The following is a 26,773-nucleotide window of genomic DNA, read 5'->3' on the forward strand; positions in this document are numbered from 1 at the left end:
CACTCCCGGCACCTTCCCCTGCAACCGCAAGAAATGCAAAACTTGCGCCCGCACCCCCCCCTTACTTCCCTCCAAGGCCCCAAGGGATCCTTCCATATCCGCCATTAATTCACCTGCACCTCCACACACATCATTTACTGCACCCGATGCATCTGATGTGGCCTCCTCTATATTGGGGAGACAGGCCGCCTACTTGCGAACGTTTCAGGGAACACCTCTGGGACACCCGGACCAACCAACCCAACCGCCCATGACTGAACTCTTTAACTCCCCCTCCCACTCCGCCAAGGACATGCAGGTCCTTGGCCTCCTCCATCGCCAGACCATGGCAACACGATGCCTGGAGGAAGAGCATCTCATCTTCTGCCTAGATACCCTCCAACCACAAGGGATGAATGCAGATTTCTCCAGCTTCCTCATTTCCTCTCCCCCCACCTTATCTCAGTCCCAACCCTTGGACTCTTGACCTGCAATCTTCTTCCTGACCTCTCTGCTCCCACCTCCTCTCCGGCCTATCACCCTCACCTTAACCTCCTTCCACCTATCGCATTCCCAACGCCCCTCCCCCAAGTCTCTCCTCCCTACCATTTATCTTAGCCTGCTTGGCACACTCTCCTCATTCCTGAAGAAGGGCATATGCCCGAAATGTCGATTCTCCTGCTCCTTGGATGCTGCCTGACCTGCTGCGCTTTTCCAGCAACACACATTTCAGCTCTGATCTTCAGCATCTGCAGTCCTCACTTTCTCCTGGGTGATAGATATAGGACAGATGTCAGAGGTAGTTTCTTTATTCAGTAGTAAGGGTATGGAATGCTTTGCCTGCAACGGTAGTGGATTTGCCAAGTTTAAGTACATTTAAATCGTTGTTGGACAAGGACATGGACGTGCATGGAATAGATTTTTCACTTGTTGCAGTGGCAGGAGGGGAGGGTGGGCTGGTGAAGGGCGTGGACCTGACAAGAGAGTTGTGGAGGAAGACGTCTCTGTGGAATGCAGATAGGGGTGGAGAGGGAAATATATCTCTGGTAGTGGAGTCTATTTATAGGTGGCAGAAATAGCAGAGGATGATGCGATGTACATGGAGGTTGGTGGGGTGGAAGGTGAGGGCCGGGGTTGGGGGGAGGTTCTGTCCTTGTCGCAATTGGAGGGGTGGGTTCAAGGGCGGAGGTGCGAGAAGTAGAGGGGATGCGTGGAGGGCACCGTTGACCACAAAGGAGAGGAAATTGCAGTCTTTGAAGAGGGAGGCCGTCTGGGGTGTTCTGTGGTGGAACTGGTCCTCCTGGAAACAGATACAACGAAGCCGGAGGAATTGGGAATAAGGGATAGCGTTTTTACGGCGGTGGGGGGGGGGGGGGGGGGGGGGGGGGGGGGGGGAGGAAGTATAGTCCAGGTAGCTGGTGAAGTTGGGTTTGCAGTGGATGTCCATGTTCAGTCAGTCCCAGAGGTCCAGGAAGGAGAGGGAGACATCTGAGATGGTCCAGGTGAACTTGAGGTGGCAGTGGAAGGTGTTTGTGAAGTTGATCAACCACAGTGTTATCAACAACAAACGCCACTACATTATTGACAACATCGCTCTTCCTCTAGAGCTTAGAACACTCTGATAAAGAAAATTCACCTCAACGTAATTTGGAAGTTCTTCTCCAACCTTTCACTTTACTCAGCTGATGATCCCAGTTGATGCTTCAACTTTCTTAGTTACCATGCTTCAATATTCTGGCACATCTCTCTGACTTCCTGCAGATTTAAGAATCTAAAGAATATAAGCTAAACCATTTTGATTGGAAGTTCATCTGCATGGCCCAACGTGTCCCCCACTCAACCATTACCATCAAGTCAGGAGACTCATCCCGGTTCAATGGAGAGTGCAGGACAGGATGCCAGGAGCAGCATCAGGCAAACCTAAAAATTAAACAAAAACAGAAATTACGAGAAAATCTCAGTAGATCTGGAAGTTTTTGTGGAGAGGAAGCAGAGTTAATGTTTCAGGTCCAGTGACCCTTCTTCAGAACTGGATGTAGCTTGGAAAAGGTTGGTATATATCGTAGGGAAGAGGTGAGAAAGTGGGGAGCAGGAAAAGATAGATGGAGGTGAAACATAGAGCGACTTTTTGATTTGATTTAATTTGAGTTTATTGTCACATGTACAGAGGTCCAGGGAAAAGTATTGCTTTACATACTAACCAGACAAATCATACCTTACATAACTACATCATGGTAATAAAACAGAATGCAGAATATAGTTTTCCAGCTACAGGGAAGGCACAGAGAAAGATCAACTCTAATATGAGAGGCCAAAGTGAGGACTGCAGATGTTGGAAATCAGAGTCTAGATTAGAGTGGTGCTGGAAAAGCACAGCAGGTCAGGCAGCATCCGAAGAGCAGGAAAATCAACATTTCAGGCAAAAGCCCTTCATCAGGAATGAAGGCAGGGAGCCTCCAGAAGGTAGCAAAGAGTACAACAGGTGGATGGAGGTGGGGATGAAGGTGATAGGTCAGAGAGGAGGGTGGAGTGGATAGGTGGGAAGGAAGATTGGCCGATAGGACAGGTCATGAGAACAGTGCTGAGCTGGAAGGGTGGAGCTGGGGTAAGGTGGAGGGAGGGGAAGTGAGGAAACTGGTGAAGTCTACACTGATGCCCTGGGGTTGAAGTGTTCTGAGGCGGAAGATAAGGCGTTCTTCCTCCAGGCATCTGGTGGTGAGGGAGTGGCGGTGGAGGAGGCCCAGGACCTGCATGTCCTCGGCAGAGTGGGAGAGGGAGTTGAAATGTTGGGCCACGGGGCGATGTGGTTGATTGGTGCGGGTGTCCCAGAGATGTTCCCTAAAGCGCTCTGCTAGGAGGCGCCCAGCCTCTCCAATGTAGGGGAGACCGCATCGGGAGCAACGGATACAATAAATGACATTGGTGGATGTGCAAGTGAAACTTTGATGGATGTGGAAGGCTCCTTTAGGGCCTTGGATGGAGGTGAGGGAGGAGGTGTGGGCACAGGTTTTACAGTTCCTGCGGTGGCAGGGGCAAGTGCCAGGATGGGAGGGTGGGTTGTAGGGGGGCGTGAACCTGACCTGTTAGTCACGGAGGGAATGGTCTTTGCGGAAGGCGGAAAGGGGTGGGGAAGGAAATATATCCCTGGTGGTGGGGTCCGTTTGGAGGTGGCGGAATTGTCAGTGGATGATGCGATTTATGCGAAGGTTGGTAGGGTGGAAGGTGAGCACCGGGGGGTTCTGTCCTTGTTACGGTTGGAGCGGTGCGGTTTGAGGGCGGAGATGCGGGATGTGGATGAGATGCGTTGGAGGGCATCTTTAACCACGTGGGAAGGGAAATTGCGGTCTCTAAAGAAGGAGGCCATCTGGTGTGTTCTGTGGTGGAACTGGTCCTCCTGGGAGCAGATACGGCGGAGGCGGAGGAATTGGGAATACGGGATGGCATTTTTGCAGGACGGAGGGTGGGAAGAGGTGTAATCCAGGTAGCTGTGAGAGTCGGTGGGTTTGTAAAAAATGTCAGTGTCAAGTCGGTCGTCATTAATGGAGATGGAGAGGTCCAGGAAGGGGAGGGAGGTGTCAGAGATGATCCAAGTGAATTTAAGGTTGGGGTGGAATGTGTTGGTGAAGTTGATGAACTGCTCAACCTCCTCGCGGGAGCACGAGGTACCACCAATGCAGTCATCAATGTAGTGGAGGAAGAGGTGGGGAGTGGTGCCAGTGTAACTACGGAAGATCGACTGTTCTACGTAGCCAACAAAGAGACAGGCATAGCTGGGGCCCATACGGGTGCCCACGGCTACCCCTTTGGTCTGGAGGAAGTGGGAGGATTCAAAGGAGAAATTGTTAAGTGTGAGGGCCAGTTCAGCCAAACGGATGAGACTGTTAGTGGAAGGGTATTGTTGGGGACATTGGGAGAGGAAGAAAATGGAGGGCTTGGAGGCCCTGGTCATGGCGGATGGAGGTGTAGAGGGATTGGATATCCATGGTGAAGATGAGGCATTGGGGGCTGGGGAAATGGAAGTCTTGGAGGAGGTGGGGGTCCGTTCATAAGTCTGATAACAACAGGGAAGAAGCTGTTCTTGAATCTGATGGTGCATGTTTTCAAATTTTTTACTCTTCTGCCCAATGGAAGAGGGTGAAGAGAGTGTAACCGGGATGGGAGGGGTCTTTGATTATATTGGCTGCTTTCCTGAGACAAAGAGATGTGAGTTGAATTGACTAGAATTCAACTGTGAAAAGGCACAGTGAAAAGTTTTGTTTTGCAGGCAATACAGGCAGATCACGGAGTTAAGCAGCAGAGATTGTAAATAATAGGTATATGGGGCAAAAGCAAAAACACAGGGACAGGCGAATGCTCAGAGTTTGTAAATCCATTCAGTATTCTAACTACAGTCAGGTAGAAACTGTTTTAAAACCGGCTGGTTTGTGTGTTCAGGCTTCTGTACCTTCTCCCCGATGGTAGAGGATGTACAAAAACACAGATTCTATAGATGGGAGGTTGGTCTTTGTGATTGTCCAGGCCGAGTTCCCCACTCTCTGTAACCGTCTCCGATCCTGAATGGTACAGTTGCCGTACCAGGTAGTGACACATCCAGACAGAATGCTCTCGATGGCACATCTATAAAAGTTGGCACCATCATGCCAAATTTCCTCAGCTGCCTGAGGAAGAAGAGACGTTGTTGGGCCTTTGTAACCAGTGCGTCCACATGAAGAGTCCAAGGAAGCTTGTCGTGGATGACCACTCCCAGGAGCTTGACCTCTCAACTCGTTCCACGTCTGTGCTGATACTGTGTAGGGGGGCATGAGCAACATCCTGCCGAAAGTCAGTAATGAGTTCCTTGGTTTTGCTGGCATTGAGAGCTAGGTTGTTCTCAGTGCACCATTTTTCCAGGTCTTCCATCTCCTGTCTGTAGTCTGTTTCGTCGCCGCTTGAGATTCCACCGACTATGGTAGTGTCATCAGCGAACTTGTAAATGGCATTGGTCTGGTATTTAGCGACGCAGTCATGGGTATACAGTGAGTACAGTAGGGGAGCTGAGTACACACCCCTGGGGGGCTCCAGTGTTGAGTGGTGGTGAGGTTGAACTATTGTCCCCAGTCTTCACTTGCTATGTAGACAGAATCAATGGAAGGAAGGCTAGTTTACACTAATTGACTTGTTTTAGCTATTAAATAAAAAAATACAAAGAACTGTGGGTAATTGGACAGCAGAAACAAAAACAAATTGCTGGGAAAACTCAGCAGGTCTAACAGCAACTGTGGAGAGAATTCAGAATTAGTTACCCTTCCAGACTGGGTGACCACTTTGTGGAACACCTCTGTTCTGTTTGCAATAATCACCCTGAGTTGTCTGTCATTTCAATGCACCACCCTGTTCCCTGGCCAACATCTCTGTCTCAGGTTTGCTACAGGGCCCCAGTGAAACTCAGCACAAACTGGAAGAACACACCTTATTTACTGCTTGGGGACCCTGCAGCCTTTCAGACTCGACATCGAGTTCAACAATTTTTGGACTTGAGGCACCTTCTCCCATGACCTGACTCCACCTCCCCCCCCCCAACCCTCTAGGCCTCGTTATCACCAGCGCTGCTATCACAAACAACCTACTGCCAGGTACTGCTGGAACCCATTAGCAGCCATTCATTCTCCCAGACTGGCCTTTACTCATTCCTGTGTCAAACCAGGGTATGGCAACTGTTTGTTCACTGTCCATAGCAAACCCTTTTCTTACATCTGTTATAAACATTCTGCGCTTTTACATCTCCATTTTACGTTTGTCAGAATTACAATCAGACTTTTGAATAGACCTCTCATATTTCAGGTGATCTCTTTCTGCCCCTTCTCTGTAGCTGGAGCACTATATTCTGCTCTGTGTAAGGTATTATTTGTCTGGATAGCACACAAAACAAAACTTTTCATTGTTTCTTGGTACATGCAACAACAATAAATTAAATCTAATCAAATCCAACCTGGCTAATTACTGCCCTGTCACTCTACTCTGGATCATCAGTAAAGTGATGGAATGTGTGTCATTAACAGCGCGATTATGCTTTGAAATGTATTCAGGAATTAAAGAGTGAGTGTATTACTGTGTTTGTATTTACACAGAGAGGGGTAGACAACCAGCTGCTATCCTCCAACATCACTCCTTACCACTCTGAATTATCCTCTCTTTCCCTGATTTACTCCTCGCCTCCACCCTTCAGTGAGGGCCTCGATTTACCCCTGACCCTCACTCCCACAGCCTTCAGTGAGGGCCTCGATTTACCCCTGACCCTCACTCCCACAGCCTTCAGTGAGGGCCTCGATTTACCCCTGACCCTCACTCCCACAGCCTTCAGTGAGGGCCTCGATTTACCCCTGACCCTCACTCCCACAGCCTTCAGTGAGGGCCTCAATTTACCCCTGACCCTCACTCCCACAGCCTTCAGTGAGGGCCTCGATTTACTCCTGACCCTCACTCCCACAGCCTCAAGTCGGGGCCTGATTTTACTCTGCTACTCCTTCCAATCCTTTTGGCATTGGATGAATTGTGAGTCAGCACAGATACGAGAGGTTGAATAGCCTCTGATCCCGTAAGCACTTAGCAAGAGGAAGGCTGTGTACTGAGGGCCAGCTGTGATTGTACAGAGTGTGAGAGATTTGTACCACGTCAGGGTCAATGTGGAAGTGAATGGGGTTTGACCATGCTACAGTCTCTGGCTTTTCACAAACCTGCACCTTCTCATCAAGCTCTTATCAGTTCCCATTCTGACAGGGTCGAGTGTGAACAGCAGCTGGAGTCTGTATCCCGGTGTGGAGGACTGGCAATATATGAATGCAGGAGAGCACATGGAGATTGGGTGTGAAAACTGGTGAGGACCTGTTCCCTGATTCCAGGCTTCGGTTTCCAGTACCAAACTGTCCACCCTCCCCACCCCACCTCATGCAACCATAACCCCTTCCCCCCCACCGGCATACCCAGACCCCCACCCCTCAGCGTCTCTCCCACCCTACTCAGGACCCCTTGCCCTATGCCACTCTCTCCCCTCCCGAAGGAGGTCAGTCTGAGACCTCTCTTCCCTCACTTTCTTTGCTGCCTGTATTTTCAGTTCCTGTGTTGATGGGCGACTGGACTGTGTCTCACACCTGGGCTGTCAGTTAGATGGAGGATGGGGTTCTTGGAGCACATGGACCCCCTGCTCTGAGCCTTGTGGAGGTGGCTCCCAGCACCGGGTTCGGGAATGTGACAGTCCGAGCCCCCGGGATGGGGGGCGGGGATGCCGGGGATCACCAGACCAGAGGAGGGAGTGCAACAAGAAGCCATGTGAAGGTGAGACATTGGAGACTGGAAAACAGGTTCATCCTCATACGCAACATGGGAACCAAACCACAATACGCAAACGAAAACTGAACTACAACACGCAACAAGGGGACGAAACTGCAACACGCAACATGGGAACAGAACTACAACATGCAATATAGGGACCAAACCACAAAACAAAACATGGGGACTAAATCACAGCATGCAACACAGGAACCAGGCCAGAACACACAACTGAGCTGAAAATGTGTTGCTGGTTAAAGCGCAGCAGGTCAGGCAGCATCCAAGGAACAGGAAATTCGACGTTTCGGGCCAGAGCCCTTCATCAGGAAGCCCTGATGAAGGGCTCTGGCCCGAATCGTTGAATTTCCTGTTCCTTGGATGCTGCCTGACCTGCTGCGCTTTAACCAGCAACATGTTTTCAGCTCTGATCTCCAGCATCTGCAGACTTCACTTTTTACCAGAACACACAACACAGAGTCCAGCGCAATACACAACATATGGAAATCTATTTTCTACTCCTCATTATAAATTCTCCTGAATCTGCCTATAATGGATCCACATTTGTTGTAGCTGAACTTTGCCTTTATACATATCTATAGAAGCTTTTCCAGTCCATTTTTATGTTTCTGCTGGAATATATTTAAATGCAGACTTTTTTTCCTTATAAGGTCCTTAGTCCTTTAGTTTATAAACCTTGCAATTCTCAGAATTATTACTATTTCTGACAACTTTTTAAACACTTGATGTTATTATACAACCTTGAATATCATTTGTTGGCTATGGTTAGCTGAGTGTTTGCACCTTCATTTGGTTGGTATTATCTTCACAGTCTCACATCTGCAAGTCTGGAATTATTTGCAAAATGTGAAGGTTTTTTTTCCAAGATCCAAGTCATTTCGATATCTGATATTATGATATAGAGATAGACAGCCAAACCAAATCAACCTTTCTGTGTCTACATTCACAAAACAGTAAAGTTAACATCTTCCAAGAGCCTGAAAAATTATCTCAATAATTCCTAACCAGATCTTTTGAATAACCAATGCTATCTCCATGAATAATCAATTCTAGACCCTGGGCTTGTTCATTACTTATCAATAATTCAGTAACTTTAGTGGAGCAAAATTAAGCAGCAATCTAATAAATGTTTATGATTTATACCCAATAACTATCGTTTTCTGCCCCATTTACAAACAAAACAAAACTGGACACATTACTGAAGGAGCTTTCATGATGCGTTGTTCTATAAGTGCATATTGTAGTTCCTTTGCTGATTTTCTAAAATATCAATCAGGACAAACTTTTCAGTTCATTCTGAGAAACTTTATAATTTACTTTTTAGTCTCTGAACTTGCAGTATGTGATGATTGGAGTTCAGGCGGTGAGGTTTTGCACCTTCATGATGTAGCATCAATAGCCAAACTCCTCTCAGAAACCCACTTCAAATAGTAATCCAAACTCTCCAGCCTCTCCCTCTGTTTAACCATCGTGTACTCACCCAGATTCACTGTTATCAATTCCTAGGTATTGAACTTGTTCATGGCCAAGCATGTACAGTCTGATAAAATGTTCTACACCCCCAGCCCCACACCCCCCAAACACCAACCCCCTCCAAGTGGGGGAGAGTCTGATCAAGAACCATCCTGCAAAGAAACAAGCTGCTGCCCAGAGTCCAGATGTGACTTTTCAGCTTCAACTCTCAGTTCACAGCTTCACACCAAAATTTATCATAAAAATAATAAAAATTTAACTGGAGTTGTGACAACATGGAGTAAACCGCTCTGCTAATTTAAACCAACCATACTGAAAAGATTCATCCCGTGCTGTAATCTGTTAAAATTCGAGAGGCAAAGAATTATCCCAAAAGTCACTATTTAAAGTAAAAATTAACAATTTTTGAAAGTCTAACAGAGAATATTATCAAACAACTATTTACAACTCCATTCTCTTAAACATATCTTTTACCTTCCCCTCTAAAATACTAGTCCGATAAAAAAAATCCCGATTACAATTTTTTAAAAAATCACATTTCAAAATCAGTCAGCTTTGCCGAGTTTCCTGTGTAGATTTTTCTCTGTGGATTCTCTCTCCAGGTCATAGAGTCATAGACATGTACAGCATGGAAAAGGACCCTTTGGTCCAACCCGTCCATTCCGACCAGATATCCCAACCCAATCTAGTCCCACCTGCCAGCACCCGGCCCATATCCCTCCAAACCCTTCCTATTCATATACCCATCCGAATGCCTCTTAAATGTTGTAATTGTACCAGCCTCCACCACATCCTCTGGCAGCTCATTCCATACACGTACCACCCTCTGTGTGAAAACGTTGCCCCTTAGGTCTCTTTTATATCTTTCCCCTCTCACCCTGGTCAGTGTTGATGTTTTTCTCTCTCCACACTCCTTCTCCAGACAGGTACCTCTCCAAAACTTCTTACAAGCAGTCAACATTTGTTAGTCTTTTGGCAGTTCTTTTCGCTGCTTTAGCTAACTGTTCAAAATGTCCAATACTTAGACCCCAAAACATCGGATAGTTTCATCGGTTTTAATATTATCAAAATACTAAATTCAAACTTGGTGGAAGTTTGGTATTTTGGGGCATCATTTAAACTGATTGGCCGAATTTGAAATTTGTTTTTGTCTCCAGGCAACCCAGCTACTGCTTGCTGTTTGACAAAATGCTACATTATTACCTTGTTCAGAATACTTTGTGCTGTGTCAGGTAGTTATGCTGGCTTTTCATCTCTCTTAAAGATACAGTACGCCTCTACATCTTCATAACAACCTCTTACACTGGAAACAAACCAGGGTCCTCAGAATGATCTATTAATCAAGGTGACATTAGAGCTCCAGTAGACAGAGCTCCATTCACCAGGCATTCCCTTTACTCCAGGTTACATTCCAATTACTCTTTGTACTCTGTCTTTATAAACTAGGCTGGAGCTCGTGGACTGAGTGGAGCACTTGTTCCAAGTCGTGTGGGGCAGGATTTGAGTTTCGCAATAGGAGCTGTGACTCTGATCTCCCGGCATTGTGTGTTGGAAATTTTGAGGAGACTCGTAGCTGCAATGGGACGTGTGCTGGTGAGTTTTAGGAATGATGCAGTTTTGTGATCGCACATGGAGTATCACAGCCAACATCTCCTGTCATTCTCTTTCTCTAATAGCTTGGTTGGTGTGGAGTAAATGGTCACCGTGGTCACCATGCAGTGTGTCATGTGGAGGCGGAGAGCAGGTTCGGGTCCGTGACTGTCTCGACCCACCGTGTGAGGGATTCTCAACTCAAACCAAAACCTGCCAGAGCCAGGTCTGCCTCGGTGAGTTTCCTCATCCTGACCCTGTCAAATCAGCCTGACCTCACTCAACCTTAATGTTGGACACATTGGAGGGAGTCACTCAACATTGTTGGGCTATTCATGTCACTGAGTCACTGAAATACTGGGTCACTGAATCACTGAGTCACTGAGTCGCTGAATCACTGAGTCACTTAATCACTGAATCATTCAATCACAGCATTGTTACAGCACAGAGAAGGAGGCCATTTGACCCACCAGGCCTGCACTAACTCTTCAAATGAGCATTGTTACTCAGTGCTAATCTCCTGCCTTTTCCACATATCCCTGCACACCTTTTCTATCCAAATAACCATCCAGGTCCCTCTTGAATGCCTCAATTAAATCTACCTCCACCCACATTTCCAGGCAGTATATATTCCAGACTCTAATTCCTCATGGAGGAAAAGATTTTTCTCACATCACCTTTGCTTCATGTGAACATCATTTTACACCGATGCTTCTCTCATTCTTGTTCCTTTTACAAGGGGGAACAGCTTCTCCTTGTCTACTTTATCCACTCTCTATTCATGATTTTGAAAACCTCTATCAGATCCCTCCATGTGCTCTGGTTTCCTCCCACAGTCCAAAAACGTGCAGGTTTGGTGAATTGGCCATGTTAAATTGCACGTTTCGAGCATAAGCCCTTCATCAGGAATAAGAGAGAGAGAGCCAAGCCGGCTGAGATAAAAGGTAGGGAGGAGGGACTAGGGGGAGGGGCGATGGAGGTGGGATAGGTGGAAGGAGGTCAAGGTGAGGGTGATAGGCCGGAGTGGGGTGGGGGCGGAGAGGTCAGGAAGAGGATTGCAGGTTAGGAGGGCGGTGCTGAGTTGAGGGAACCGACTGAGACAAGGTGGGGGGAGGGGAAATGAGGAAGCTGGAGAAATCTGAATTCATACCTTGTGGTTGGAGGGTTCCCAGGCGGAAGATGAGGCGCTCCTCCTCCAGCCGTCGTGTAGTTGTGTTCTGCCGGTGGAGGAGTCCAAGGACCTGCATGTCCTCGGTGGAGTGGGAGGGGGAGTTAAAGTGTTGAGCCACGGGGTGATTGGGTTGGTTGCTAACTCCGCCCCTACTTCGATCTCTGTCCCCGCCCCTAACCCCGCCCCCAGCTCCAGCTCCAGCTCCAGTCCCACACCAGGTCCTAGCTCCCAGCCCTGCCGGATTTTCACCATCCCTCCAGATCTCCCCCTCTCTGAGGATGAAAGATCAGTCCTCAGCAGGGGCCTCACCTTCGTTCCCCTACGCCCTCGGATTAATGAGTTCAACACGCGGCGAGATATTGAACAATTCTTCCGCCGCCTTCGCCTCCGTGCCTACTTTCACAACCAAGACTCCCGCCCACCCTCTGACGACCCCTTCTCCCGCCTCCAACACACCCCATCCACCTGGACACCCCGTGCAGGCCTCCTACCCGCCCTCGACCTCTTTATAGCCAACTGCCGCCGTGACATCAACCGACTCAACCTGTCCACCCCTCTCACCCACTCCAACCTCTCACCCTCAGAACGTGCAGCCCTCCACTCCCTCCGCTCCAATCCCAACCTCACCATCAAACCCGCAGACAAGGGAGGCGCGGTGGTAGTTTGGCGCACTGACCTGTACACCGCTGAAGCCAAACGCCAGCTCGCGGACGCCTCCTCTTATCGCCCCCTTGACCACGACCCCACCTCCCACCACCAAACCATCATCTCCCAGACCATCCAGGACCTCATCACCTCAGGGGATCTCCCATCCACCGCCTCCAACCTCATAGTCCCACAACCCCGCACCGCCCGTTTCTACCTCCTGCCCAAAATCCACAAACCTGCCTGCCCCGGCCGACCCATTGTCTCAGCCTGCTCCTGCCCCACCGAACTCATCTCCCAATACCTCGACACGGTCCTGTCCCCTTTAGTCCAAGAACTCCCCACCTACGTTCGGGACACCACCCACGCCCTCCACCTCCTCCAGGATTTTCGCTTCCCCGGTCCCCAACGCCTTATTTTCACTATGGACATCCAGTCCCTGTACACCTCCATCCCCATCACGAAGGACTCAAAGCCCTCCGCTTCTTCCTTTCCCGCCGCACTAACCAGTACCCTTCCACTGACACCCTCCTTCGACTGACTGAACTGGTCCTCACCCTGAATAACTTCTCTTTTCAATCCTCCCACTTCCTCCAAACTAAAGGAGTTGCCATGGGCACCCGCATGGGCCCCAGCTATGCCTGCCTCTTCGTAGGATATGTGGAACAGTCCATCTTCCGCAACTACACTGGCACCACCCCCCACCTTTTCCTCCGCTACATCGATGACTGTATCGGCGCTGCCTCGTGCTCCCACGAGGAGGTTGAACAGTTCATCAACTTTACTAACACCTTCCATCCCGACCTGAAATTCACCTGGACTGTCTCAGACTCCTCCCTCCCCTTCCTAGACCTTTCCATTTCTATCTCGGGCGACCGACTCAACACAGACATCTATTATAAACCGACTGACTCCCACAGCTACCTGGACTACACCTCCTCCCACCCTGCCCCCTGTAAAAACGCCATCCCATATTCCCAATTCCTTCGTCTCCGCCGCATCTGCTCCCAGGAGGACCAATTCCAACACCGCACAACCCAGATGGCCTCCTTCTTCAAGGACCGCAGATTCCCCCCAGACGTGATCGACGATGCCCTCCACCGCATCTCCTCCACTTCCCGCTCCTCCGCCCTTGAGCCCCGCTCCTCCAACCGCCACCAAGACAGAACCCCACTGGTTCTCACCTACCACCCCACCAACCTGCGCATACAACGTATTATCCGCCGCCATTTCCGCCACCTCCAAACGGACCCCACCACCAAGGATATATTTCCCTCCCTCCCCTATCAGCGTTCCGCAAGGACCACTCCCTTCGTGACTCCCTTGTCAGATCCACACCCCCCACCAACCCAACCCCCACCCCCGGCACCTTCCCCTGCAACCGCAGGAAATGTAAAACTTGCGCCCACACCTCCACACTCACTTCCCTCCAAGGCCCCAAGGGATCCTTCCATATCCGCCACAAGTTCACCTGTACCTCCACACACATCATCTATTGCATCCGCTGCACCCGATGTGGCCTCCTCTATATTGGTGAGACAGGCCGCTTACTTGCGGAACGCTTCAGAGAACACCTCTGGGCCGCCCGAACCAACCAACCCAATCACCCCGTGGCTCAACACTTTAACTCCCCCTCCCACTCCACCGAGGACATGCAGGTCCTTGGACTCCTCCACCGGCAGAACACAACTACATGACGGCTGGAGGAGGAGCGCCTCATCTTCCGCCTGGGAACCCTCCAACCACAAGGTATGAATTCAGATTTCTCCAGCTTCCTCATTTCCCCTCCCCCCACCTTGTCTCAGTCGGTTCCCTCAACTCAGCACCGCCCTCCTAACCTGCAATCCTCTTCCTGACCTCTCCGCCCCCACCCCACTCCGGCCTATCACCCTCACCTTGACCTCCTTCCACCTATCCCACCTCCATCGCCCCTCCCCCTAGTCCCTCCTCCCTACCTTTTATCTCAGCCGGCTTGGCTCTCTCTCTCTTATTCCTGATGAAGGGCTTATGCTCGAAACGTCGAATTCTCTATTCCTGAGATGCTGCCTAACCTGCTGTGCTTTGACCAGCAACACATTTGCAGCTGTGATCTCCAGCATCTGCAGACCTCATTTTTTACATGTTAAATTGCTCATAGTGTTAGGTGATGAGGTAAATGTAGGGGAATGGGTCTGGGTGGGTTGCTCTTCAGAGAATCGGTGTGGACTTGTTGGGCCGAAGGGCATGTTTCCACACTGTAAGTAATCTAATCTACTCTAATCTCCTCTCTGCCTTCTTCCCTATGTAGTCATGGAGATGTACCGCATGGAAACAGACCCTTTGCTCCAACTCATCCACGCTGAGCAGATATCCTAGTCTCATTTGTCAGCATTTGATCCATATCCCTCTAAACCCTTCCTATTCATATACTCATCCAGATGCCTTTGAAATACACCACTTCCTCTGTCAGCTCATTCCATACAAACACCACCCTTAAAGAAGAACAGTCACAATCTATCCTCATCACTGAAGTTTCTCATCACTGGAATTATTCTTGTAAATCACTTCTGCACTCTCTCCAAAGCATTCACATCTTTCCCATAATGTGGCTCCCACAACTCCACAATCCTCCAGCTGAAGTCTAACAGGTATCTTGTACAAGTTCACCATCTTGTACTCTATGCCCTTGTTAATAAAGCTGAGAAGACTGTATACTTTATTTACAAAGAAGTTGCCAGGGTTGGAGGATTTGAGACAAAGGCAGAGGCTGAACAGGCTGGGACTTTTTTCCCTCAACCGTCGGAGATTTACAAAGTTATGAAGGGCATGGATAGGATAAATAGACAAAGTCTTTTCCCTGGGGTCGGGGAGTCCAAAACTAGAGGGCATAGGTTTAGGGTGAGAGGGGAAAGATATAAAACATAGAACAATACAGTGCAGAACAGGCCCTTCAGCCCTCGATGTTGCGCCAACCTGTGAACTATTCTCAGCTCATCTCCCTACACTATCCCAAAATCATCCATCTGCTTATCTAAGGATAGTTTAACTCTCCCTAATGTGGCTGAGTTAACTACATTAGCAGGTAGTGCATTTCCACACCCTTACCACTCTCTGAGTAAAGAACCTGCCTCTGACATCTGTCTTAAATCTATCACCCCTCAATTTGTAGTTATGCCCCTCATACAAGCTGACGTCATCATCCTAGGAAAAAGACTTTGACTGTCTACCCTATCTAATCCTCTGACCATCCTGTATGTCTCTATCAAATCCCCTCTTAGCCTTCTTCTTTCCAATGAGAACAGACCCAAGTCTCTCAGCGTTTCCCCATAAGATATTCTCTCCAGGTCAGGCAACAGCCTGGTAAATCTCCTCTGCACCTTTTCCAATGTTTCCACATCCTTCCCGAAATATGGCAACCAGAACTGTACACAATATTCCAAGTGTGGCCGCACAAGCATTTTGTCTAGTTGCAGCATGATATTGCGGCTTTGGAATCAATCCCTCTACCAATGAAACCTAACACACCGTATGCCTTCTTAACAGCACTATCCACCTGGATGGCAACTTTCAGGTATCTATGTACATGGGACTCCAAGATCCCTCTGCACATCCACACTACCAAGAATCTTTCCATTGACCCAGTACTCTGCCTTCCTGTTATTCTTCCCAAAGTGCATCACCTGACATTTAGCTACATTGAACTCCATTTGCCACCTCTCAGCCCAATTCTGCAGTTTATCCAAGTCCCCCTGCAACCTGTAACATTCTTCCAAACTGTCCAGTACTCCACCGACTTTAGTGTCATCTGCAAATTTACTAATCCATCCACCTATGCCTGCGTCTAAGTCATTTATAAAAATGACAAACAGCAGTGGTCCCAAAACAGATCCTTGTGGCACACCACTAGTAACTGGACTCCAGGCTGAATGTTTTCCATCAACCACCACTCGCTGCCTTCTTTCAGAAAGCCAGTTTCTAATCCAAATTGGTAAATTACCCTGAATTCCATGCCTCTGCATTTTCTCCAATAGCCTAACATGTGGAATCTTACCGAAGGCTTTACTGAAGTCCATGTACACCACGTCAACTGCCCTACCCTCATCTACATGCTTGGTCACCTTCTCAGAAAACTCAATGAAGTTTGTGAGACATGATCTGCCCTTGACGAAACCATGTCGACTATCTGAAATCAAATTGTTGCCTGCTAGATGATTATAAATCTTATCTCTTATAATCCTTTCCAAAACCTTTCCTACAACAGAAGTAAGGCTTACTGGTCTATAATTACCTGGGTCATCTCAACTGCCCTTCTTAAACAAGGGCACAACATTTGCAATCCTCCAGTCCTCTGGTACTAAACCTGTAGACAATGACAACTCAAATATCAAAGCCAAAGGCTCTGCTATCTCCTCCCCAGCTTCCCAGAGGATCCTCGGATAAATCTCATCCGGCCCAGGGGACTTGTCTACTTTCTCTCCTTCTAGAATTGATAACACCTCGTCGTAATTAACCTCTATCCTTTCTAGTCTAATATCTCATACCACATTCTTCTCCTCTACAATATTCTCCTTTTCCTGAGTGAACACTGATGAGAAATGTTCGTTTAGCACCTCTCCGATCTCCACAGGGTCCACACTCAACTTCCCACTTCTGTCTTTGACTGGCCCTATTCCTACCCTAGTCATCCTTTTAGATTAGATTAGATTACTTACAGTGTGGAAACAGGCCCTTCAGCCCAACAAGTCCACACCGACCCGCCGAAGCGAACCCCACCCATACCCCTACATATACTCCTTACCTAACACTACGGGCAATTTAGCATGGCCAATTCACCTGACCCGCACATCTTTGGACTGTGGGAGGAAACCGGAGCACCCGGAGGAAACCCACGCAGACACGGGGAGAACGTGCAAACTCCACACAGTCAGTCGCCTGAGGCGAGAATTGAACCCAAGTCCCTGGCGCTGTGAGGCAGCAGTGCTAACCACTGTGCCACCGTGCCGCCCAATCCTCACATACCTATAGAAAGCTTTAGGGTTCACCTTTATTCTATTTTGCTAAAGACTGCTCGTGTCTTGTCTTTGCTCTTCTTAATTGTCTCTTTAAATCCTTCCAAGCTGATCTGTAACTCTCCATCGCCTCATCTGAACCATCTTGCCTCATCAACACATAAGCCTCCTTCTTCTGCTTAACAAGGCATGCAACTTCTGTAGTAAACCACGGTTCCTTACCTTATCACTTCCTCCCTGCCTGACAGGGACACAGCTATCAAGGACACGCAATATCTGTTCCTTAAACCAGCTCCACATTTCCATTGTCTGCATCCCCTGCATTTTGCTACCCCATTCTGTGCATCCTAATTCTTGCCTAATTGCATTATAATTGCCCTTACCCCATTGATAACTCTTGACCTGTGGCATGTACCTATCCCTTTCCATTGCTAAACTAAACGTAACTGAATTATGGTCACTCTCTCCAAAGTGCTCACCTACAACTAAATCAAACACCTGGCCTGGTTCATTATCAAGCACCAGACCCAGTGTGGCCTCCCCTCTTGTCAGCCCTTCGACATAGTGTGTCAGGAAACCCTCCTGTACACATTGGATAAAGGACAAGGACACATTGGATATAAAAGAGACCTAAGGGCCAACTTTTCACACAGAGGATGGTACTTGTATGGAATGAGCTGCCAGAGGATGTGGTGGAGGCTGGTACAATTAAGAGGCATTTGGATGGGTATATGAATAGGAAGGGTTTGTAGGGATATGGGCTGGATGCTGGCAGGTGGGACTAGATTAGGTTGAGATATCTGGTCGGCATGGACAGGTTGGACTAGAGGGTCTGTTTCTGTGCTGTACATCTCTATGACCCTGTGACTCTATATATGCCCATGTCCCTCAACTCTAGCACCTCCTTTGGAATTGTACCATCTCTTTTATATTTTCTTACAATGTTCTTCCTCCTAAAGTGCATCACCACATAATTCTCTATTTTGAACCTCATCTGCACCTATCTGCCCACTCCACCAACTTGTCAATGTCCTATTTTAGTTCCACACTGTCCTCACAGTTCACAATTCTCCCATAGTTCAGTGTCATCTCCAAACTGGGAAATTATCTCCTGCACAGCGAGATCCAAGTGATTAATATATTTCAGGAAAAGCAAGAATCCCAATACCAATCATCTGGAGGACTCCACTACAATCCTTTCTCCAATCTGAAACATTTCCATTGACTGTTACTCTCTGTTCCCTGTCATTCAGCCAATTTTAAATCATTGTTGCTGCCATCCCTTTTTGTATAGTGGACTATAACTTTACTCACAAATTTGTAATGTGGCACTGCATCAAAAACTTCTAGAAATGATCACTTCCCACAACCACTACCATCTAGAAAGGCAAGCGCATCAGATACATGGGAACATCACCCCTTCATGCCACTCACTATCCTGACTTGGATATATATTGTTGTTCCTTCACTGTTGCTGGATCAAAATCCTACAACTCTCTCCCTAAGGGCATTGTGGGCCAACCTCCAGCACATGGACTACAGCGGTTCAATTCTGCTCTCCCTCCCATGGAAGGTTATTGTGAAACTTGAAAGGGTTCAGAAAAGATTTACAAGGACATTTCCAGGGTTGGAGGGTTTGAGCTACAGGGAGAGGCTGAACAGCCTGGGGCTGTTTCCCCTGGAGCATCAGAGGCTGAAGGGTGACGTTATAGATGTTTATAAAATCATGAGGGGCATGGATAGGATAAATAGATAAGGTCTTGTCCCTGATGTGGGGGAGTCCAGAACTTGAGTGCATAGGTTAAAGGTGAGAGGGAAAGATTTAAAAAGGACCTAAGAGGCAACGTTTTCACACAAAAGGTGGTACGTGTATGGAATGAGCTGCCGGAGGATGTGGTGGAGGCTGGTACAATTGCAACATTTAAAAGGCATCTGGATGGGTATATGAATAGGAAGGGTTTGGAGGGATATGGGCCTGGTGCTGGCAGGTAGGACTAGATTAATTTTGGATATTTGGTCAGCATGGGTGAGTTGGATCGAAGGGTCTGTTTCCGTTCTGTACATCTCTATGACTCTAACTGACTAAGATGATTGACGAGGGCAGGACAATGGATATTGTCTACATGGACTTGATTAAAGTTTTTGACAAGGACCCTTCCTCATTGCGGACTGGTCCAGAAGATCAAATCACATGGAGTCCATGAGGAGTCGATAAGTTGGATACAAAATTGGCTTGTCCAAAGCAGACAAAGGAGTGGAAAAGATTGCAAATTTTAAAAGGCATTTATTTAGACAGATATAACTAGGCAGGAATTGGAGGGATACAGACTGTATGCAGGCAGATGGATTAATTTAGAATGACATTATTTTCAGCATATACATGATGGGCCAAATGGTCTGTTCCTATGCTGTTCCTATGGTCTATCTCATTGTCTGAATACCTCTCTCTCTGTACTTCTCTCTCCTGCTTTCACTCTCTTACTCATTGTCTCTCGCACTCTCACTTTCATTCTCTTTCTCAATTTCTCACTTGCTGTCTTATTCTCTCTCTCCTCACTCACACTGTCTTTCACATGCACTCACTCTCATTTTCTCTGTCTTTCTCTGTCTCTCTCTGTCTGTCTGTCTCTCTCTCTCCCCCCTTCCCTCTCTCTCACACTTTCTTAATTCCCCCACCCTCTCTCTCTCATATTTTCCAACATTCTTTCACACTCTGAGAGCGTGGAGTGAGGGGGGAGTGCAGGGAGAGTGGGGAGTGAGGGGGGAGTGCAGGGAGAGTGGGGAGTGAGGGGGGAGTGCAGGGAGAGTGAGGGCAGAGAATGGCACGAGTGAGGGAAAGAAAGCAGGGAGAGTAATGGGGGAGAGCGGGGAGTGAGGGAGGGATCGCTGACTGGAGGTGGTTGCTGAGTTTTGAGTGCTCATTGTAACGTGTTTTTCTCTTTCTAGAGGTGGGCTGCCCGTCAGACCGATTGTATCGAGAATGTGTGGTCAGTGATGGCTGCCCGTACAGCTGTGCCCATCTTAATGGTCTTGTGGAGTGTTTCAGTGATGGCTGTGAGGAAGGCTGTCACTGTCCTGTGGGCAGCTATCTTCATAATGGATCCTGTGTTCAGGTGAGAGCTCTAGCCTCCAGCTTTAATCGATTCAGTGGTTGAAGAAAGCTCCAGGCTTTGGCCTGGGCCACAGCTGAGAAAGCAGATCTTAGCTGCTCAGGTACTGAGCCCAACAGAAAAGGCTGGAAGATCCCAGTGTCACAATCCCAGCTTGTGTCATTACTGGACAAGTAATGGTCTGCTCCCAGGATGGAATCTGGGTTCATAGATCATATTTTGGTTTGTTCAGTTTACTGAAGTGTCACACACACACACACACACACACACACACACACACACACACACACACACACACACACACACACACACACACACACACACACACACACACACACACACACACACTCTCTCTCTCTCTCTCTCTCTCTCTCGCACACAAAACCATGAGTGTATGGGTGAAGGGAAAGATTGGAAAGGGGGTTCAGTGGCCCCTGTTCATAGGGTTTTCTAAAATGATCTTTTTGCTTTCCAAACTTTGCTTCTTCGTTTTCCTTTTCCAGAACTTTTCAATTGTTTGCACAAGACACGGGGTGACCAGTTCCCATTTATAGATGTTGTTGACATATCAATGGAACGTCACAGCTTACAGCAACCGGAAAGGAAAAATAAATTAGCTATTTTCAGGCTTGAGGTGCCTTTTGCTGTTGAGCAGAAATAGCGCCTCCCTGCCAGAGCTCTGATGGCTTCTATATGCTGGTCACCAGGTTACATGCTGGTCACCAGGTTACATGTGTGTTACATGCTGGGTCACCATGTTACATGCTGGGTCACCATGTTATGTGCTGGTCGCTATGCTACGTGCTGGTCACTTTGCTACGTGCTAGTCACTAGGTTACAGACCAATCAACTACTTGTTGCCGGCCAAATTTCCATTTGCGCAAATGTCCCCGGTTCTCGTTTATCTGTAGCTCACTTTCCTCACTGCTTGAACTAACAGCTGTGTAAACAGCAAACACAATGAGTGTCTGAAACTCACTTTCCCTTTCCGGTCCCCAGTCAAAAACACAATAATATATAGAAAAGGCTTTTGCATCTCCAATGGGAAATTGGACACAAATGGTTGTATGAGTAAAAAATGAGGTCTGCAGATGCTGGAGATCACAGCTGCAAATGTGTTGCTGGTCAAAGCACAGCAGGCCAGGCAGCATCTCAGGAATAGAGAATTCGACGTTTCGAGCATCAGCCCTTCATCAGGAATAAGAGAGAGAGCCAAGCAGCATCAGGAATAAGAGAGAGAGCCAAGCAGCATGCTCTCTCTCTTATTCCTGATGCTGCTTGGCTCTCTCTCTTATTCCTGATGAAGGGCTTATGCTCGAAACGTCGAATTCTCTATTCCTGAGATGCTGCCTGGCCTGCTGTGCTTTGACCAGCAACACATTTGCAGCTGTGATCTCCAGCATCTGCAGACCTCATTTTTTACTCGAAGATTTTAACCTACTGCGAATCCTCTTACAAGGATGCCTTCCTTGAAGAAGCTCTCTTCCTCCCTCTACAAGGATTTCAGTGAGTCCCTCTCTCACTGCACCCCCCAGGTCATCTCCTCTGCACAGAAACTCTTCAGCCACGTTCTCAAACAGACTCGTTACCACAGCCACATCTCCTTCCTCAGCACCTGTCTACGGAACCGACTGATCCCACACGGACTCCGAACTACATTCCAACCAACAAAATTTGGAATTCAGATTTCTCCAGTTTCCTCATTTCCCCTCCCCCCACCTTGTCTCAGTCGGTTCCCTCAACTCAGCACCGCCCTCCTAACCTGCAATCCTCTTCCTGACCTCTCCGCCCCCACCCCACTCCGGCCTATCACCCTCACCTTGACCTCCTTCCACCTATCCCACCTCCATCGCCCCTCCCCCTAGTCCCTCCTCCCTACCTTTTATCTTAGCCTGCTTGGCTCTCTCTCTCTCTTATTCCTGATGAAGGGCTTATGCTCGAAACGTCGAATTCTCTATTCCTGAGATGCTGCCTGGCCTGCTGTGCTTTGACCAGCAACACATTTGCAGCACAAATGGTTGTATGGCCTATTCTAGCTCTTAATTCTGACACTCTTTACACCTGCTTGTATTCTGTCTAGGAATGTGCCTGTGTGATAAAGGAGGATACTCTGCAGCTATTTCAGAATCACTCCATAAATCCGTCAGTCCCTCCAATTACGTTAAGGGATGATGATGCAGAGATTCAAGAGGAGATTCCATCAGGGACTCTATTCCAACATGAATGCAGCAATTGGTAAGGAACGTTCCAGAACTGCAGAATTGGTCTGAGAGGTGGCAAATGAGATTCAATGCAGCTAAATGTGAGATGATTCACTTTGGGAAGAATAACAGGAAGGCAGAGTACTGGGTCGATGGAAAGATTCTTGGTAGTGTGGATGTGCAGAGGGATCTTGGAGTCCATGTACATAGATCCCTGAAAGTTGCCACCCAGGTTGATAGTGTTGTTAAGAAGGCATATGGTGTGTTAGGTTTCATTGGGAGAGGGATTGAGTTCCAGAGCCGTAATGACATGCTGCAACTTTCCAAAATGCTTGTGCGGCCACACTTGGAGTATTGTGTACAGTTCTGGTCGCCTCATTACAGGATGTGGAAGCATTTGAAAAGGTGCAGAGGAGATTTACCAGGATGTTGCCTGATCTTATGAGGAAAGGCTGAGAGACTTGGGGATTTGATAGAGACATACAAGATGATCAGAGGATTAGTTCGGGTAGACAGTGAAAGTCTTTTTCCTAGAATGATGACATCAGCTTGTACGAGGGGGCATAGCTACAAATTGAGGGGTGATAGATTTAAGACAGATGTCAGAGGCAGGTTTTTTTAGATTAGATTAGACTTACAGTGTGGAAACAGGCCCTTCGGCCCAACAAGTCCACACCGACCCGCCGAAGCGCAACCCACCCATACCCCTACATTTACCCCTTACCTAACACTACGGGCAATTTAGCATGACCAATTCACCTGACCCGCACATCTTTGGACTGTGGGAGGAAACCGGAGCACCCGGAGGAAACCCACGCAGACACGGGGAGAACGTGCAAACTCCGGTTCTTTACTCAGAGAGTGGTAAGGGTGTGGAATGCCCTGCCAGCCCAATGTAGTTAACTCAGCCACTTTAGGGGCATTTAAACAGACCTTAGATAAGCATATGGATGATCACAGGATAGTGTAGAGGGATGGGCTTAGATTAGAACATAGAACATAGAACATAGAAAAATACAGCGCAGTACAGGCCCTTCGGCCCTCGATGTTGCGCCGACCAAAGTCTACCTAACCTACACTAGCCCAATAACCTCTATATGCTTATCCATGCTTAACACTATATTGTTCCATGTTCTATGTTCTCACTGAATGGAAACAGTCAGCACAAAATGATCATCTCTGTATATCAACTCAACAACTGAAAGAGCCAGGAAAGAGAACATGGAACATAGAAAATACAGCGCAGTACAGGCCCTTCGGCCCTCGATGTTGCGCCGACCAAAGCCTACCTAACCTACACTAGCCCAATAACCTCCATAGCTGAAAATGTGTTGCTGGTCAAAGCACAGCAGGCCAGGCAGCATCTCAGGAATAGGGAATTCGACGTTTCGAGCATAAGCCCTTCATCGGGAATCCTGATGAAGGGCTTATGCTCGAAACGTCGAATTCCCTATTCCTGAGATGCTGCCTGGCCTGCTGTGCTTTGACCAGCAACACATTTTCAGCTGTGATCTCCAGCATCTGCAGACCTCATTTTTTACTCAATAACCTCCATATGCTTATCCAATGCCCACTTAAATGACCATAAAGAGGGAGAGTTCACCACTGCTACTGGCAGGGCATTCCATGAACTCACAACCCGCTGTGTAAAGAATCTACCCCTAACATCTGTCCTATACCTTCCACCCCTTAATTTAAAGCTGTGTCCCCTTGTAACAGCTGACTCCATTAGCGGTAAAAGGTTCTCAGTGTCTACCCTATCTAAACCCCTAATCATCTTGTACACCTCTATCAAATCTCCCCTAAACCTTCTTTTCTCCAATGAGAACAGCCCCAAGTGCCTCAGTCTTTCCTCATACGATTTTCCTACCATACCAGGCAACATCCTGGTAAACCTCCTCTGCACTCGTTCCAATGCCTCCACATCCTTCCTATAGTATGGCGACCAAAACTGCACACAATACTCCAGATGAGGCCGCACCAGAGTCTTATACAACTGCAACATGACCTCAGGACTCCGGAACTCAATTCCTCTGCCAATAAAGCCCAGTACACCATATGCCTTCCTCACAGCACTATTTACCTGGGTGGCAACTTTCAGAGATCTGTGTACATGGACACCAAGATCCCTCTGCTCATCCACACTACCAAGTAGCCTACCATTAGCCCAGTAATCCATCTTCTTGTTACTCCTACCAAAGTGAATGACTTCACACTTAGCTGCATTGAATTCCATTTGCCACCTTTCTGCCCAGCTTTGCAACTTGTCTATATCCCGCTGTAACCTGCCACATCCTTCCTCACTATCCACAACTCCACCGACTTTTGTGTCATCCGCAAACTTACTCACCCAGCTTTCAAGTCCTTCCTCTAGATCATTTATAAAGATAACAAAAAGCAATGGTCCCAAAACAGATCCTTGAGGTACACCCACTACTTCCCACTACTATCCTTGACTGGACCAATACCTACCCTAGTCATCCTTTTATTCCTGACATACCTATAGAAAGCCTTTGGGTTTTCCCTAATCCTACCAACTAAGGACTTTTCATGTCCCCTTCTCGCTGCTCTTAGCTCTCTCTTTAGATCCTTCCTGGCTACCTTATAACTCTCAATCGCCCCAACTGAACCTTCACGCCTCATCTTTACATAGGCCGCCCTCTTCCCTTTCACAAGGGATTCCAATTCCTTATTAAACCACGGCTCTCTCACAAGACCCTTTACTCCCTGTCTGACTGGTACATACTTATCAAGGACACCCAATAGCTGTTCCTTGAACAATCTCCACATATCATTTGTGTTCTTCCCTTGAAGCCTATTTTTCCAATCCACACATCCTAAGTCATGCCTCACCGCATCATAATTTCCCTGCCCCCAGCTATAACTCTTGCCCTGCAGTGCACACTTATCCCTCTCCATCACTAGAGTAAAAGTCACCGAGTTGTGGTCACTGTCCCCGAAGTGCTCACCTACCTCCAAGTCTAACACCTGGCCTGGTTCATTACCTAGAACCAAATCCAGTATAGCCTCACCTCTTGTTGGCCTGTCTACATATTGTGTCAGGAAACCCTCCTGCACACATTGGACAAACACCGACCCATCTAACGAACTCAAGCTATAGTTTTCCCAGTCAATATCTGGGAAGTTAAAGTCCCCCATAACAACCACCCTGCTACTTTCACTCTTCTCCTGAATCATCCTCGCAATACTTTCCTCTACTTCTCTCGGACTATTAGGAGGCCTGTAGAAAACTCCTAACAGGGTGACCTCACCTTTCTATTTCTAACCTCAGCCCAAACTACCTCAGATGGCAAGTCTTCCTCCATCGTCCTTTCCACTGCTGTAATACTATCCTTGACAAGCAATACCACACCTCCCCCTCTTTTACCCCCACCTCTGACCCTACTAAAACATTTAAACCCTGGAACCTGCAACAGCCATTCCTGTCCCTGTTCTACCCACGTCTCTGTAATGGCCACAACATCGAAGTCCAACCCACGCTGCAAGTTCACCTACCTTATTTCTTATACTTCTAGCATTGAAGTATACACACTTCAAGCCACCTTCCTATTTACAGGCACCCTCCTTCGAGATCGATGCCTTGTTCCTAACCTCCCTACACTCAAGGTCCCGTACCCTAAAGCTACAGTCCAGGTTCCCATGCCCCTGCAGAGTTAGTTTAAACCCTCCCAAAGAGCACTAGCAAACCTCCCCCCAAGGATATTGGTGCCCCTCAGGTTCAGGTGTAGACCATCCTGTTTATAGAGGTCCCACCTTCTCCAGAAAGAACCCCAGCTATGCAGAAACTGGAATCCCTCCCTCCTGCACAATCCCTGTAGCCAGGCATTTAACTGCTCTCTCTCCCTATTCCTCGACTCTCTATCACGTGGCACGGGTAACAAACCAGAGACAACAACTCTGTTCGTTCTAGCTCTGAGCTTCCAACCTAGCTCCCTGAAAGCCTGCCTGACATCCTCACCCCTCTTCCTACCTATGTCGTTGGTTCCAACGTGGACCACGATCTGGGGCTGCTCCCCCTCCCCCTTAAGGACCCGGAAAACACAATCAGAGACATCACGTACCCTTGCACCTGGGAGGCAACATACCAAACGTGAGTCTCTGTCGCCCCCGCAAAACCGCATATCTGTGCCCCTCACTATTGAGTCCCCAATAACTATCGCTCTACCTTTCTCCACCCTTCCCTTCTGAGCAACGGGGACAGGCTCCGTGCCAGAGGCCTGAACCTCGTTGCTTGCCCCTGGTAAGTCATCCCCCCCACAAGTATCCAAAACG

The 26,773-nt window shown here is 48.1% G+C and overlaps 1 protein-coding gene across 1 annotated transcript in view; it reads left to right on the forward strand.

The window, feature by feature from the left end:
* sspo (SCO-spondin) overlaps positions 1-26,773 on the forward strand; it is a 538,757-nt gene that overhangs the window by 340,834 nt on the left and 171,150 nt on the right. The window contains exons 73-78 of the mRNA XM_060824077.1: positions 6,736-6,832; positions 7,070-7,290; positions 10,222-10,368; positions 10,452-10,601; positions 20,116-20,282; positions 22,360-22,514. Coding sequence (XP_060680060.1) covers positions 6,736-6,832; positions 7,070-7,290; positions 10,222-10,368; positions 10,452-10,601; positions 20,116-20,282; positions 22,360-22,514 — 937 coding nt within the window. The remainder of the gene's footprint in view (positions 1-6,735; positions 6,833-7,069; positions 7,291-10,221; positions 10,369-10,451; positions 10,602-20,115; positions 20,283-22,359; positions 22,515-26,773) is intronic.

The sequence above is a fragment of the Hemiscyllium ocellatum genome, chromosome 4 (assembly GCF_020745735.1).
Source record: "Hemiscyllium ocellatum isolate sHemOce1 chromosome 4, sHemOce1.pat.X.cur, whole genome shotgun sequence".
NCBI classification, from domain to species: Eukaryota; Metazoa; Chordata; class Chondrichthyes; order Orectolobiformes; family Hemiscylliidae; genus Hemiscyllium; species Hemiscyllium ocellatum.